At 40.7% G+C, this 15,255-nt stretch overlaps 2 protein-coding genes across 2 annotated transcripts in view; both read right to left on the minus strand.

Moving 5' to 3' along the window:
• Positions 1-13,647, minus strand: part of MAP3K2 (mitogen-activated protein kinase kinase kinase 2) — a 41,964-nt gene extending 28,317 nt beyond the window's left edge. The window contains exons 1-3 of the mRNA XM_063116703.1: positions 13,549-13,647; positions 2,870-2,939; positions 132-250 (exon numbers count right to left, since the gene is read on the minus strand). Of these exons, the coding sequence (XP_062972773.1) occupies positions 132-250; positions 2,870-2,873 (123 nt within the window). The 5' untranslated portion in view covers positions 2,874-2,939; positions 13,549-13,647. The remainder of the gene's footprint in view (positions 1-131; positions 251-2,869; positions 2,940-13,548) is intronic.
• Positions 1-15,255, minus strand: part of BIN1 (bridging integrator 1) — a 504,124-nt gene that overhangs the window by 275,383 nt on the left and 213,486 nt on the right. The gene's annotated exons all lie outside the window — the stretch shown is intronic.

Raw genomic sequence — 15,255 nt, forward strand, 5'->3', positions numbered from 1 at the left:
CCTTTCATTTCCCTCCTAATTTGGAAAATATGCACACCACAAGGTGGAACATTCCCAGGAAGTGAAAATCACTCACATCAAATGCAGACACAGATTCTTCACTGTGTTAGGAAAACAAGTTACAGGATTACCTGTTTTTTCGGCGAAGGAGATTTTGTTTTTCCTGTTTCTTGCAAAGGCAATGAAGGACGACTTATCTTATGAAGGACTGCCAAATCCTGCATGATTGAATCCAAAGCTTGCTGCTCATCTGTTAAGAAAGTAGCCATTAACAGTGTAAAAAAAGCCTTTAGGAACAAATAAGAGCTATCATTTTAAGAAATACCTCTGATAAAACAAGTAGGATTCGAAGATGGATCACATGATACTTTTAAGAGCATTCATAAAGTGGATTTCAAAACTGCCAGATATTATTACATGAACTGATTACGGCAGACACCCTCATAATATAAAATAAAACACCAAATATATTAGAATTTAAATTAAAGTAAGACTAGGAAATACATGATACTATCAGCAAACAAACACTACATAAAAGAATAGAAAATATTGATATATTAAATCCCTAACAAAACATGACAAGATAACCAGCCCACTTCATCTAGCTTAATTTATACACCTATTATTGTAATATCAATAATAGTTGTGATGGTGCTGCTTTATTCAGTTTAGTTTTATTCCAGTAAACTATTACTGGGTGCCAACTCTTTAATGTTGTAGTAATACCTTCTCATCCATACTTGTTTACATGCTGTAAATTAATTACCATTACGTGCCAAGTCTTTCTCAACCATTCTTCCACAAAGAGCTTCTAAGTATTTCCCCAATTATAACTGGAATCATTTTGGCCATAGGCTAGAGATTGCCCACTGCATTATAACGTTTCTTTCTAAAATGGCTTCTGGTATCTTTTAAACAAGCAAACTTGCAGCTTAAATGAAAGTTTATGCTCTATTATCTCCTTATTTATAAAAGTATTTTTTACACTGACACCACATCGTAATTTTAACTAGTGTCTAAGAAAAATAATACCCTAAATGGTTTGCCATATAAACACTCTTTCACAAAGACATTCAGTTCTAATTTTTTTTTAAAAAAAAAAGTGGTTTGAACAGCTTTATAGCTAAGCAGAACCTTGTTTACTGCTGTATTTATTGGCTCATTGTCACCATATAAGGACCTTTAATCTGTGATCCATTGCACCCTCAAGCAGAAATGGCTACTGGTCATAATGGCTATGTACTACCCACGGTATCGGAGGCAATGTGCCTTTCAATACCTGTTGCTGGGGAGCACAAGGAGGAGGATGTTATTGTATTTATGTCCTGCTTGCGAGCTCCCATAAGCATCTATTTGAATATTGGGAACAGAATGCTGGACTAAACAGCAGTGATGTAGGTGTTCCAGAAAATTAAGAATTGGAAAATTTTCCAATGTAAACAACGCTAATTTGCATAGGGTCATTCACATCGGAAAATTCTCAGTTTGCATTGGAAAATCACTACGAAGTGATCTAATTTAGCATGTTTACCAAATACAAGTAAAATAAACAACAAAGCTAAAATGGTATGCCATGTTAATTTTCTGTCTCAATACGCCACAACTATGTGATCTGAAATATTTCAAGAAAAGTATTAAAGCACACTTATAGGGTGTCTTCATATGACACGACAACCCATCATGGGTAACTAGCCACACACTGTGGATTGTTTTTCCACACAGTAGGTCAGTTCAGACAACACATTACTCAACGGTGTTTTTAGAACTCAATGGTGGAGTTGTTACACCACCATCAAGAAATGTGTTGTCTGGAGGGAGAACTCCACCCCATAGTGGAATTTTTTTTTGAAAAAAAAACCCTCCACCCTGAATAACTATGCTGTGTGTTGCCTGAAGGGCTCCGTGGTTTCTTGCTGTACTGAATGGAGTTTCACCACTGTCTACACAGTTCCTTGGCTAGAGTGGCCAAAGGAGGAAGTGCTGTTCTAGGAGAGCTGTTGGGATTGTTTTTTCACAGCAATGGCTGATGGGATAGCATTGGGAGGACTGAGGGAGGAGAGAGGGCGGAGGAACAATCAAGCGCCATTTTGAGTTTTACTCTATTCCACGGAAGCCCACATTCACACAATGGTGGAGCTGGAACATGTTGTGGTGAGTACCTCCTAAAAACTTCACTGTTGAGTAGATTTTTCACACCACATAGAGAAAAGTGTTATGTGAACTGAGCCAGTGTGTGGTTTGTGTGCCCAACAGAATACTGGGCACACAACCAAGAGTGTGTTGGCTATTCCCTCACTTCCCCTTGGTCCTTCAGTTGTCTCCGCCTGGGATCCCAGGGGACTTGGCAGCAGAACCCATATTCTAGGAGTCAGCAGCTGCAAGATGCAGAACAATACCTGGCCCCTGGAAATACCTTATACCAGAATCAACAAGTGAAGCTTTTCTCAGCTTTGAGATCAACATTATTCCTTAATAACATCTTCACATCAAGTCAATGTTAAAAGTAAATCTACAGAGATTAGTTGAAACATTGCCAACACTAGGTAAAGTGAAGTGGGCTGCTCTATCCTGAGACAAAGAAGAGGTTTGGCAGCAAGAGCAATATCTGTGGCAGGAGAGGCAGGCAAGATATGTCTTACTAAGCTATATTAACCGGTAACAAAGGCTATACACAATCCTTCATAAAAGACACTCACAATTTCCCCCAAATTAACCATTTTGAAACTGAGATGTTGAAGTATATTTCCAAATTGCAATAAATACACTTGCAAATTTTCAGGTGTGTGCCCGTGTGTTTCATATTCAGACACTTCTGCATTGTGGACACAAGACAGGTGTTGGAGCACTTTATAAAATTCAAAAAACTCACCCATAATGGCAGCCAGCCAGCAAACCTGAATTTCAGAAGAATGGTTCTCCCATTAGAATCCTTTTATTGCCTACACAAACCAAAAAATAAATAATGATAAACAGAAGAGAATAAACAGTTCAGAAAGGACTATAATTGCAGGCGTTCCCCTCCCTCTCTGAAAAAAGTCATTGCCTAGACTTTAAATGTAATAAGCTGTTAGTGGAGGGAGAAAATGGAGGGAACAGTGTCAAAAATTAGCTACAGCTCTGCCATAACTACCCCCAACAGCTTCATCATGAGGCAATATAGGTTAAGATTGCTATAGGAATACCTTGTTTACTGTATTAGATGCAGCAAAGGAGTCAAAAATGCAATGCAATGAACACAGCTTTAATTTTTGCTGGATTACCACATCTGTCAAACCACAGCCCCCATTCACAGACGTCCACATTATCATGGAGCAGAAACATGTTCAGCTGACTGCATCACCAGTATACAGGGTTTGTTAGTCTTGTATATCTTAAATCATAGAATGGAATTATAATACACAGTCAAGTAATATACTATAGTGAGGATCACTACAAGATGGAGACTAAACTGTGAGCAACTTATAAAAGCCTTATGGATGGGTTGCCAGGAGCACAGGAGAGGGCCAATTCTGGTAAAATGTAAATTATTCTTTGTAAAGTAAATGCCAGAGTTTGCCTCCTTCACAGAAGGTAGGCAAAAAACTGAAGTCCACTTCGAATAATGTTGTAGCAAATAACATCATTTAACCATATGCTGTGTGAAGAAGTATTTCTTTTTGTCTGTGCTGAATCTCCGACTATTCAGCTTCATGGGATGACCCAGGGTTCTAGTATTTTCAGAGGGGGGAAATGGCTCCCTATCCACATTCTCCACACCATGCATAATTTTGTACACCTCTATCATGTCTCCCCTTAGCCTCCTTTTCCCCCAAGCTAAACAGTCCCAGCTGTTGTGACCTTGCCTCACAGGGGAGATACTCCAGCCCCCTTGATCATTTTAGTTGCCCTTTTCTGCACCTTTTCCATCTCTACAATTTTTTTTTAAAAGAATAATGATCAGAACTGCACACAGTATTCCAAGTGCAGTTGCACTACAGATTTGCAAGTCTCACCATAGGTTTATAGGTCACAACATCAATTTGTACATGAGTGAACAACTCAACATTTTCCCATGGTAAAATTGACTGAGCTGGAATGAGACTATTTGCAAATTTGGACAGGGGACAGACATACCACTCTCTTCCCCATGCATATTATACCTGGCACTAAAGGTGAATAAACAGGAGGCAAGTCCATTTTCATTCTGGGACATTGGGCTGGAGTAAAGTGGCATCTTGATTTGCTTCTTTAGCATTGTTCTGTATAGTAGTGCACGTCACTGTAAGTTTTATGCATTTCTAAATTAAAATGGCAAACTACGGCTCAGTTCAGACAACACATTTCTCAACAGTGGTTTCAGAACTCCACGGTGGAATTTTTACACCACCGTTGAGAAATGTCTGGCAGAAAAACTCTATGCAACAGTGGAGGTTCTTTTGAAAACACTCCATGGAGAATATCCACGCTGTGCAGAGGAGAGTTCCTGCACAACCATTGTGTTGTGTAGCAGGCTCCATGGAGTTTTCCACTGCATTGAGTTGACTTTTCCCACTGGCTAGAGTTCCCTGGCAAGGGTGGCAAAAGTAGCAAGTGCTGTTCTAGGAGAGCTGCCGGTTTTTTGAGGTTCTTTTTTTTTCCTCCAGCAATGACTGATAGAATACCATTGGGAGGACCAGAGGAGGAGAAAGGGCGGAGGAACTGACAACCAAATGTCGCAATGGATTTTACTCAAGTCCATGGTTGCTCACAATCACACAACAATAGAGTTAGAACGTGTTGTGTGGGGAGTACCTCCTAAAATCTCAACCACTGAGTGGAGTTTTCACACTGCGTTGTCTAACATGTTGTCTGAACTGAGCCTACAAGTATGGCAGAAAATCAACTAAACAGTTCAGAGAAAGACAACACTGCCAGAGTTCAAGGGCAGTCTTTTTAACAGACTTGCCTCTCATTGTGGTGTAAGCCAGGGCAGTTTTAAAAGCAGACTTCTAGCAATAAGCATAGGATAAAGCCAACCCAAAGCACATTTCTACTGCAGTACCCACAGAGATTCAGATCTTCTACTTTAGTTTGACCCTTTTGTACAGAAAGAATTTCTACTACTCACCTAGTTAGCCACCATTACATGCAGCATATCTGGCATCAGAGTAGCTGTGACTCCAAAAATTCACACATTAAGAAGTCACAATACGGATCTGATGTGCTCTTCCTTTCCAGGTATTTTTAAAATTAGTAATTTTACCACAATACAGCCTGGAATCTACAGGGAGACACTAGTGTGGTGGTGCCCAATTTTTTTAGCCTCTGAGAGCCTCATAAAATATTTGCTGGGGTGGTGGAGACCACACATGCACATTCACATGCAACTCATGAATATACATGGGTTGTGTGTGGGGGTTGTTGGGAAATCAATCCAATTATTGCTTTACGAGGATTTCCTGGATTACTATGAGGAAGAAGAAAACCCTCTAGGAACAGGCTCTATGGTTCCTGCCATACAAACACCATTCTTAGAACACCTTAGGAAATAGGCAGGAGCCTCTGAACACTGTTTTCTCCACAGGAGAAGATATTTGTATGCTGCAACACACTAAAAGTATTCCACATACCCCTTCACATTATGGTGTAAGGAAAAATCCCAATTTGCATCAAAAGACACTACTTATGAACTCCTTGCACCATGTAGACATTTGCTGTGGAGCGCAATTTAGAGCAACCTCCACATGATGGCCACTTCATGTGTTTCTGGTAGGCACCATCCCTAAATAGGAGTAGTACCAAAATAAAACAGAGCAACAGGGTTGGGTGCACTAGTGACCATAAAGCAATAATATAAAATATTTTATTATTAATATTGTTTTATCTACATTGATTGTCACCAGTACTTCCAACCTAGCTGCTCTGCTTGTTGTATTTCTCAGAGGCTGGAAGAAATTTCCAGTTCTGTTTAAGCTGATTTCACACCATTCTAGGAGGACACTGTCCCATGTCTGTTTTTTATGTGCCTCACATCATAAAATAAGCTCCAATGAAGCAGGGTATCCTTTGAACTTGCTTAATGAATGGATGCCAATTTTTAAAAGCGTGGATAGCATATTGCTGTTCCATCCAGCTTTAAGGGGCAGTTCGGCAAAAGTAAAATATAGAGCAAGAAATATTTCTGGTTTCAGCATGGATAGTTTTACCTTCAATCCTTCCCCTGCTCCAAGTCCAACAGTAACTTATGCTATTTCTGCTTTTTAACAACTATAGAGATATTCTCTTAAAATTAGGTCAAGAACTGAATTACAGGCAGGCTGCTGGGGTTCCAGAAAAATATCTTGAAGATTAGATGCAGCCTGTGGGCCACTACAAGATGTAGTGATGGCCACCAATTTGGATGCCTTTATTTGGATTGGACAACTCTCAAATAACCCTAAGACAAGCCATGGGTTAAACAACCCATTTTGTCAAGCAATACCTGCTGCCTGAATTTGCACAATATGCCATGGCAAGCTGGCCACCTGAAGGCACCATGCAAAAATGGCACCCACAGGCACCTGGCACAACACAACAGCCTCTGTGGGCACATTAAGCCATGGTGGCTGTTGTATCACACAAACCAGGTTATTATCTCAGTGAACCTTAAAACAGTTGTAAAATATAGGCCACGACTACTATTGGCATAATTACAGATGTCGGTGGCTGCTGCTGCTGAGAGAACAGCACCTTGGCTCAGACTTCATGGCAAGTTCATGGTTGTTACTTCGCTGCAGGATTCCTTGGCTTGCAGCCAAGTGGTACACCAGTGCTCATCAATGATTCACTATTTTATTCCTGATTAGTAGCCAGCAAAGTGTCCAAAGAATTACACCCCAAAAGTATTGTCTTTCTAGCAATGAAAAGCTAATAAAATACCTCCAAAGAGGTAGAAGGGAAGCTTTGGTATTAATCTTTATGTAAATATATGTCCATGTGGCTACCTTCACTTCCTTCCACAGAAAATAATTTTTGACAGCTAAGATGCTATGCTAAAGGAAATAGCAAAAATATCTGACTATGCAAGATCAGATAGCACGTGTTGAATTTTGAAAATCCTATGTTCTTAACACGTTTGAAATCAGTCTACTACCTAAACAGATTCTACAGAAGCAAAACTTTAGCTAGTTCTGGTAGTTTTTCATACTGTACATGAAGTTCAAACTGTTATTGTTTTTAAGTGCTAGTTTCTTTGCAAGCCAAACATTTCATAGCACCTATACTATTTAGGTGGAGAGGTGGATCAACACACTTCTGCTTTGCATAAACAACCTCTGCTCAGCCTGGTCAGAGGTTGCTGCAAACACTGAAACCTTGAGTTGTAACTTATATTACATAAGTTATATTACTTATATATTGAGTTGCAAGTTATATTACTTATATATTGAGTTGCAACTTAAACAACCCAAAGTTAATCAATGATTTGAGCCTTGTACAAAATTGAAGTGCTCTTGCTGAGCACCTATGTTATTCAAAATATGACAATATGATAAACTATGTATATTTAATTCAATTAAAATCTATGTTGTGAATATCTTGTTCAGGAGATAGAGATAATGGCATGAGAAAGAAACTGCACACTTTGTCATGAAATTATATATATATATATATATATATATATGGGGCAAAAGAGAAGAAACTGCATATTTATAAAATCTTTTAATCCTTTATCTAGTTTAAGTGTGCAATCCAAAAGAATTAACCACCAATGGGAGCAGTGACATTGATTTTAATAAGATGTAGTCTTGTGCACCTTCAATGTTCAGGTAATAAACAATTTATTGGCTACGCAGACCAATTTCTTTACATAAAAAACTTTACAGCCACCTTGCTGTCCATTTTTTTTCTTTTTATCATTGAGTGAATTGCTTTTTATGTGCTACTTTATAGGTGTTATTTTCTACCAAGGTGATAATTAAATCATGTTACAATTTTACTGTTTCTAGAACAAGTCTATATCACCACTTAGTTGTTCTGAGTATCCTTAGAGTACTGACCCTTTTTGCAATGTTTTAACATTGTATCTTAAAAACAGCAAGAATTTATCACTGCTTTTTCTTCCAAAAAGTGCTAAGTTGTACAGCTTACATGCTTCTCTTCTGATAAAAACATTCCACAAAACAATAGCTTATCATGATTCTGTGCAAGTTTAAAACATTTTTCCTACTATCTTCTATTTCTTGTTTTTCTGACTGGGTCCACATAACACACCAATCCATCCTAGGTGACAAGCCATAGTGGATTGTCATGTTGTGCAAACCTGAAACGATTCCGACAGGGTGGTTTGTGAATGGGCAACAAGCCACCCTATCAATCCACAGTTTGTTTTATGGGTTGTTGAACCCACAGTGGGTTGGCATGTCATCCAGACTTGGCACTGCCAACCCATTGCTGAGTGATCTCGCTCGTGACAGCCCATCCAATGCTGCCCAAACAGCACTTTTGGAAGGGCTGACACTCAATCACTAACCACCTTAAAAAAAAAAACTATGGACATTTGCACAAACTGGGGCAAATGTGTTTAATTATTACTATTATTTTGGCCCCAGTAATATCCACAAATGTCCCATATTTTATTTTTATTTTTTGTCAGATTTTTGAAGTTGCACATGGGAGGGGAAAGTGAAAACACTTTCACTCTGTGAAAACACATCTCTACTTCTTTTTCACAGAGATCTACATGCCACCCCCTTTCCCCTCCCATTCACACTAACTGCAGCAAACTTTGAAAACTCCTTTGACAGCTGTCAAATGTAGTTCCTAGGAAAGGAGCAAAAGAAGAGGGTGGTTCGTAGATCTCTATGAAAAAGACATGCTGGGGAATTGGACAAGTGGGGGTTTGAAGCAGGGCACCCCCAATGGTCAGGGCAAAATGTAAAACCCTGGGAATCACCCTCTTCAGGGGGTGATTTTCACCCCTTTCCCCCACGTGTCAAAGGGTGCAAAATCAGCCTATATGTAGTCCTCTCTGGTCAGTTACACTGCATGTTTGACAGCTGAACCATAGACAAAGGAAGCCTATCTATTTTGAACAGCCACAACTCCGAAAATCGGACAAAAAATAATAAAGAAAATACTGGGATATTTGTGCACATTAGTATGACTAAAATAATAATACTTTGGCCCAAATTTGCACAAATGTCTGGAGAAGATTTCTTTTTTAAAAGCCGGGAACTGCAACTGGGTCACGATTCCCATAGCAAAGGGAACTTGGCAGCAGACAATTCAGGTTCTGCTGCCAAGTCCTCTGGTTGTATGCTGGAGGACTGAGGGAGAAAACCCATGGTGAGCCTGATCGTTTGCCCGGCTTACCTAGGTTGTTCTGATGACAACCCATACTGGGTGACTTATTCTGCAGCATGGGCAGTCGTGTCGTGTGAACTCACAATCTCGCTTGTTGGCGTGATTACACAACTGAAATTAGGCCAACACCTATGAATTTTGGGGGTTTATTCCTGCTTAGCTTAATCAAACAACGAACTGCAAACACAAGGGAATTTAACCACCACCATTATATGATCTAGGAACTCGCATATATTATGCTGCAAGTATAACAATGGTGCTATTAGATGCATTTCCACTTCACACTAAATTATAGTTTAGCACACCATGCAGCAAACCTCAAGACTGCATGCTTTCCTCCCCTCCTCCTTTGTGGCTGGGAGGATGAGTTTAGAAGCTTCCATTTCCAAGTAACCCTAGCGTGACCATATGAAAAAGAGGACAGGGCTCTTGTATCTTTTAACAGTTGTATTGAAAAGGGAATTTCAGCAAGTGTCATTTGTATATATGGAGAACCTGGTGAAATTCCTTCTTCATCACAACAGTTAAATTGCAGCAGCTATACTAGAGTGACCAGATTTAAAAGAGGGCACAGTACCTGCAGCTTTAACTGATGTGATGAAGAGGAAATCTCACCAGGTTCTCCATATATGCAAATAACACCAGCTGAAATTCCCTTTTCAATACAACTGTTAAAGATACAAGAGCCCTGTCCTCTTTTTCATATGGTCACCTTAAGTAACCCACAGTTTTCCATGTTGCTCAAACTCAGAAATGTGACTTATCTTAACTGTGGCTAGTTTAAACAAGCCAGTTTCATAAACCACGTTTAAAAGTCTTGTTTGAAACTAAACATAGTTAATGTTATTCCCAATTTGTTAGTCCAATCAATGACAAACCATGGTTAAACAAAACCAGTCCCTCAGAAAGTGCTTAAGGAAGGGAAAGAGACATGCACAAGGTTCACTGCATCTTGTTCATGTAACACTAAAACATAGTTTAGCTTGAAATGAAAACACAAGCGCCGCGTGCTAAATAAGCACTAATACCAAAATGACCAGTGCATATAGTTGCATCTTAATAATGTATTTCCATGCTTATATGTCAAACTCAAGCAAAATCCCTTAACATTCTAGAGACATTCACACTATGTGCAAGCCTGCAATCTCAGCTTTTAAGCATTTCAAATATTGCTTGTAAATTTGTTATTTAGTAAAACTGTATTATGTAAGACAACTAATAATGTGTATATGTAGTGGGAAGTAAATTCCATTCAATTTACTGGAACTTATTTCCAAGTATACAGACATGCAGAGGATCAGACTGCTAGGTTGCAATCTTGAGAGCAGTTATGTCCAACCAAACATATTAATACCCAAACTAAATCCATTCAGCTGCTTAGAAACTCAAATTAATCCCCCCTCAATTAAGACATAAAAATGACAGTTAAAAATCAGAGATAAGACTTGTGAAAAACAGACAGGTAAAAAGAAAAAATGGCACACACTTTTTACTGAACCTTTACCTCATAACTAGCTTAAGGTAACTTTTTTTGCAAGAAGCCAGGAATCATAGCATCATAAATATCCTTTGACTCAAAGAATTTCTCTGGCTCAAAAATAAAGAGCAACAGAAGAAAATATACATATCTGACTAAATAGATAACCTATACAGGTTAACATCCTTAACAGTATCAATATTGATCTTAATTCATTGAGTGCTAGTCTTTAAGGCCAAAACATCTAGCACTACCAGTTTATGGACAGTATCCAATGTCAGTGAGACCTACTACTGGCACAACAGGAAGCTAGCATGTTCTGAAACACTTGTTGTTGGAAAGGAACGGGTCAGGAGAGCTAGCAGAAGGGAGCTTTACTGACCTGTCCCATTCCAGAAACAAACATTTAGGCTCATTTCCAAGGTTGCTCTAAGAAATGCTGGTTTCCAGTATCACCAGCAGTGGGTCACACTGGTGCAACATACTCAGCGGAGGCACAGTGGCAGTGTTGCATACAGCCCTATGTAATTAAAACAGAACAAGAATGAGGCATCTGCAAGCTCAGGAGAACCCCAGGGTTTACAAAACCACAAACAAAACCCTTCAGAAGAAAACTACAGAATGGAAACCCCCCCCCCCACCCTGCCCCACAAAAAACACAAACCTATGAGTACTGAGTGTGTTCATAGGACACAGAATGTGAATTGTAGGGGTGCGATGGAATGCTGACTGACTGAAACAATGAACAGAAACACTCCATACTGCAACATTTTATTCCAGGTTCTACTTGTCAGTTACAATGCAAAGACAGAGAATCTAGTGGCACCTTAAAGACTAATGAAAATAAGCTTTCATGGACACAACCCCACTTTGTCAGATACATGAAGTTCATATTCAGTTGGGGGATATATACATAGATATTTGCGGGGGTGGGGGTTGTAAATAGGGAGGCCAGATTATCATGAAATGCAAGAGATTAGGCAGTGACCATTGTACCTAAACCTTAAACCGTAAACAAGTAAATTGACCATTCACAAGGCAGTAAAAGTTAATTACAGCAAAGCTAGGAAGATTTTTACATATTAATGCTGTTACGAATACAGTAATAAATTACTCCATGGAAAATGCTATATTTATTTATGACTTCTCCATTTATTTTCTTGCACACCATTTTTGGCTACAAAAAGGTCAAAGTGTTAACTTGCCAAAATATCTTTTTCAAACTGTGCTTTCTTAACTATGTTATGAAAACCATCATTCCAAAAATGAACTTCTACAAGTCTTTTTAGCTATTTCCATAAAAAAGTCTGAAACATAAATATCCCTAAGATGTGGTCAGCATCTCTCAGCTTTGATCTTCCAACCAACAATGTTGTGGCAAACTTTGAGGAATTTTCTTGCCAAGTAAGAGCGGAAGCCAGAGAAATTCCTTACATGTATTTCTACACTTCACAACTCAGGGCAAAAGAAGCCTAGTGTTCACTTTTCCCTTACAAATACCTAATGATATGCACCTCTCATAACTTCATAACAGAACAGTTATAATCAGAGACAGAGACTAGATCCTTCAAATTATAATCATGAATTCCTGTAGAATGAAATTAATGAGCTCAAGTTCCAAGCAATCAGGATACTTTAAAATTATAGAAAAACAGTAAACTCACCAACACTATCTCACCCATACAAGTCACTTGATCAAATCATAACCTTTTCTGCCAATACTCTATTCTCCAAATCCACACACTAAAATTTCTGACTAGTCAAGATGGCCACCAAAACTCATTAGATTATGGCTGTTGTGTATCAAGTCCTCCATATAAACTCAAACCTCCAACCCACCCCAAAAAGCCACTTTAAAACCCCAGCTTGTACCCATCATTACTACAGACCACACATCATTTCAACGCCAAGTCTATTCTGTTTCTATATCCTTCCCTTAATAAACTACTATATTAAGGAGTCTCCTACTTTGTATCCATACTCTTTTGAAATGCATTTGTGGATTCTTTCTTATTTCTTATCTCACAGGACTGTATATCAGCAATTAAAACCTTATTTCTTGGTTCAATTGTCTACAATGCCTGGTGCATATGTGTGACAGGGGTGGGGGAGATAGGGGAACACATTTCACAAAATATATTCTGCTCTGATAAATGAGCACATATACTGTTATCAATAGCGCAGCATGATCCTATGTTTTATTTCCTGAAACCTAATTGTGTTCCGTGGGACTTACTCCCGATTAAGTATGTTTTTTTAAAGACGCTCTCCAAGCCCCGGTTGAAATCCTAAACACACATTTACTGCAGAGTAAGCCCGACTGAAAACAGTGAGCCTTATTTCCGAGCAGACCTCCACAATTGCACAGCAAGAAACCACAATTTACTCCTCCCTTTACTTCCTAGGCTGCCCTACAGCATCATGTTCCCCCTTATTCCTCAATGACAACTCAAGGGTCCTCCGAAAACCCGAATCGCCCCCCCTCCCAATACCTTTTGTACTTGGGTTTTTCCTTCTTGTAAGTACAGGTAGGAGAAGTGAAGTATAACCACCAAAACTAAAGCTATTAAAAACATTGCATGCACCCCCAGCAGCTCTCTGTGTGTGAGAGAGCGAGCAAGCGAGAGCGATATGCCGCCCGCCCCCACCGAGCCTTTATAGACCATCTCTTCCACCTAGACCCGGACGCTGAATTCCGCTCGTCTCCCCACATCACCAGGGAACAGAATCGCTGACACCAACAAATCCCATAACACGCACCCTTAGCATACCTGTGGGGCAGAGATCAGGGTGAGGGGAGCTTCAGGCCCCGAACATCGGAGAGATCCAGGATCCCGGCTTTCAGCTGAGGCCAGAACACTCACGTCAGATAGGAGGCGGTGGGGGTGGGGGGACACTGAGTGGGGGAAGGACGGCAGGCCTAGAAGCCCCCTCCCCAGAAGGAAGAAGGCAAGCAGCACGTTAGGCGGGGTGGGGGGAGGGGAGCGCCCCAAAGGCGCCTGTGTGAGGGAGGGGCCTCCGCGCGCTGCCTGTCTCTCGCGCCACCCGGGGGCGGGGGGGAAATGAAGGCGGCCGGGAGCCCCCCGACCCCGTGGCCGTCACCTACTCAGCCAGACCTCCCCCCTCCCTACACTCCAGCCGTTCCTTTCCTTCTCAAGAGCTCCTCAGACTCCGCCTCCCCTACGCAGCAACCCGTGACATAGCGGGGACGTCAACGTCACGGCGCACGTTTGTAGGAAAGGTTCGAAGCCTCGAAGGTAAAGCGGCGGAGCTTCCGGGGGCACGTTCCGCACACACATATCTATGGTCCCGAGACGTGTAAAGCAGGTGGTCAGGGGGGAAGTCGGGGAAGGAGGCGAGGAGAACGAACAGCTTAAAATTCCAGTTTAAATAATAATTTAAAAAATCGGCATCTATGGTTTTTCTCTAGGTGTAGAGCGGCGGCGCTCGAAGACTTGGAAGTCTGTATGACAATACGTACATGCGCGCGCGGGCGCGCGCACCCCCCTCCCGTAAGCTTTGTATCTCATAGAGATAGGGAAGAGTAGCGCACTGTTGGGGAGAAACAACTTCCGAGTTCCTCTAGGCTGCAATCCGATGCATTGAATTCAATGGGTCTTTTGAGCGACACTCATAGGATCGCACTGTAAGTCTAATATTTGAACATCTGAGAGTCACATTCCTCGCAGTCCTTATTGGCACTTCCGCTCTAAAAGTGATTGGGATCACACTTTTGCAAGAGTTATACCACCAAGAGGAGCATCCACGTTTAATTTTAAGCGCCATTTCCCCCTCGCTAGGGTGGAAGGTAGGGAAGCCGGTCATAGAAAGCAATTGCGAAATCAAGGATTTTAGCCTGCCTATCTTTGGGCGGCAGCGTGTCCTGCTCCCCCCTCCCCCTCCAAAGGCGGCGGCAGCAACAGCAACGAAGAGACAAGCTTGTGCTCCTTCTAACTACGTTATTTTTATTTCTTGTGGGGAAATGTTTTAGTTTTTAACATGTAAGCGTGGAACATGTATGCGTGCAAGTCAAGGAGCACAAGGCTTCTGCATGCAATTGAATGCTGGATTTGGGATCTGAGGAAGCACCTTAATTAGATTGACCGTAAGGACGTTTTGTATGAGAAATCCGGACTGAAGCCACAGTCTCAATAATAGCTCCCAAAGCTGCAAAAATGGGGATAATAGACCATATTATCATTGGCATGCAGGGTTATTTTATATTCAAAATCGCATTTTCCACACACAAGAAGAGCCTAATAGAAATTAGTATTGTCTCCCATCCCTGCTGCTACCTTTGTCTCTGGATCGACAAGCTACCCTGAGACAGCTATGTAAAATCCTGGGTTACTCTTTTTTTTAAAAAAAATATCTATGGGCTGTTCTCCCTACCGACCCTGAGGGACAGTTAAAAATGGTTTCTCCGGTGCGAACCCAAAATCTCGCCATCCAGTCAACGACGCGTGTCTCATAACTTT

This window comes from Elgaria multicarinata, chromosome 2, assembly GCF_023053635.1.
Source record: "Elgaria multicarinata webbii isolate HBS135686 ecotype San Diego chromosome 2, rElgMul1.1.pri, whole genome shotgun sequence".
Lineage (NCBI taxonomy): Eukaryota > Metazoa > Chordata > Lepidosauria > Squamata > Anguidae > Elgaria > Elgaria multicarinata.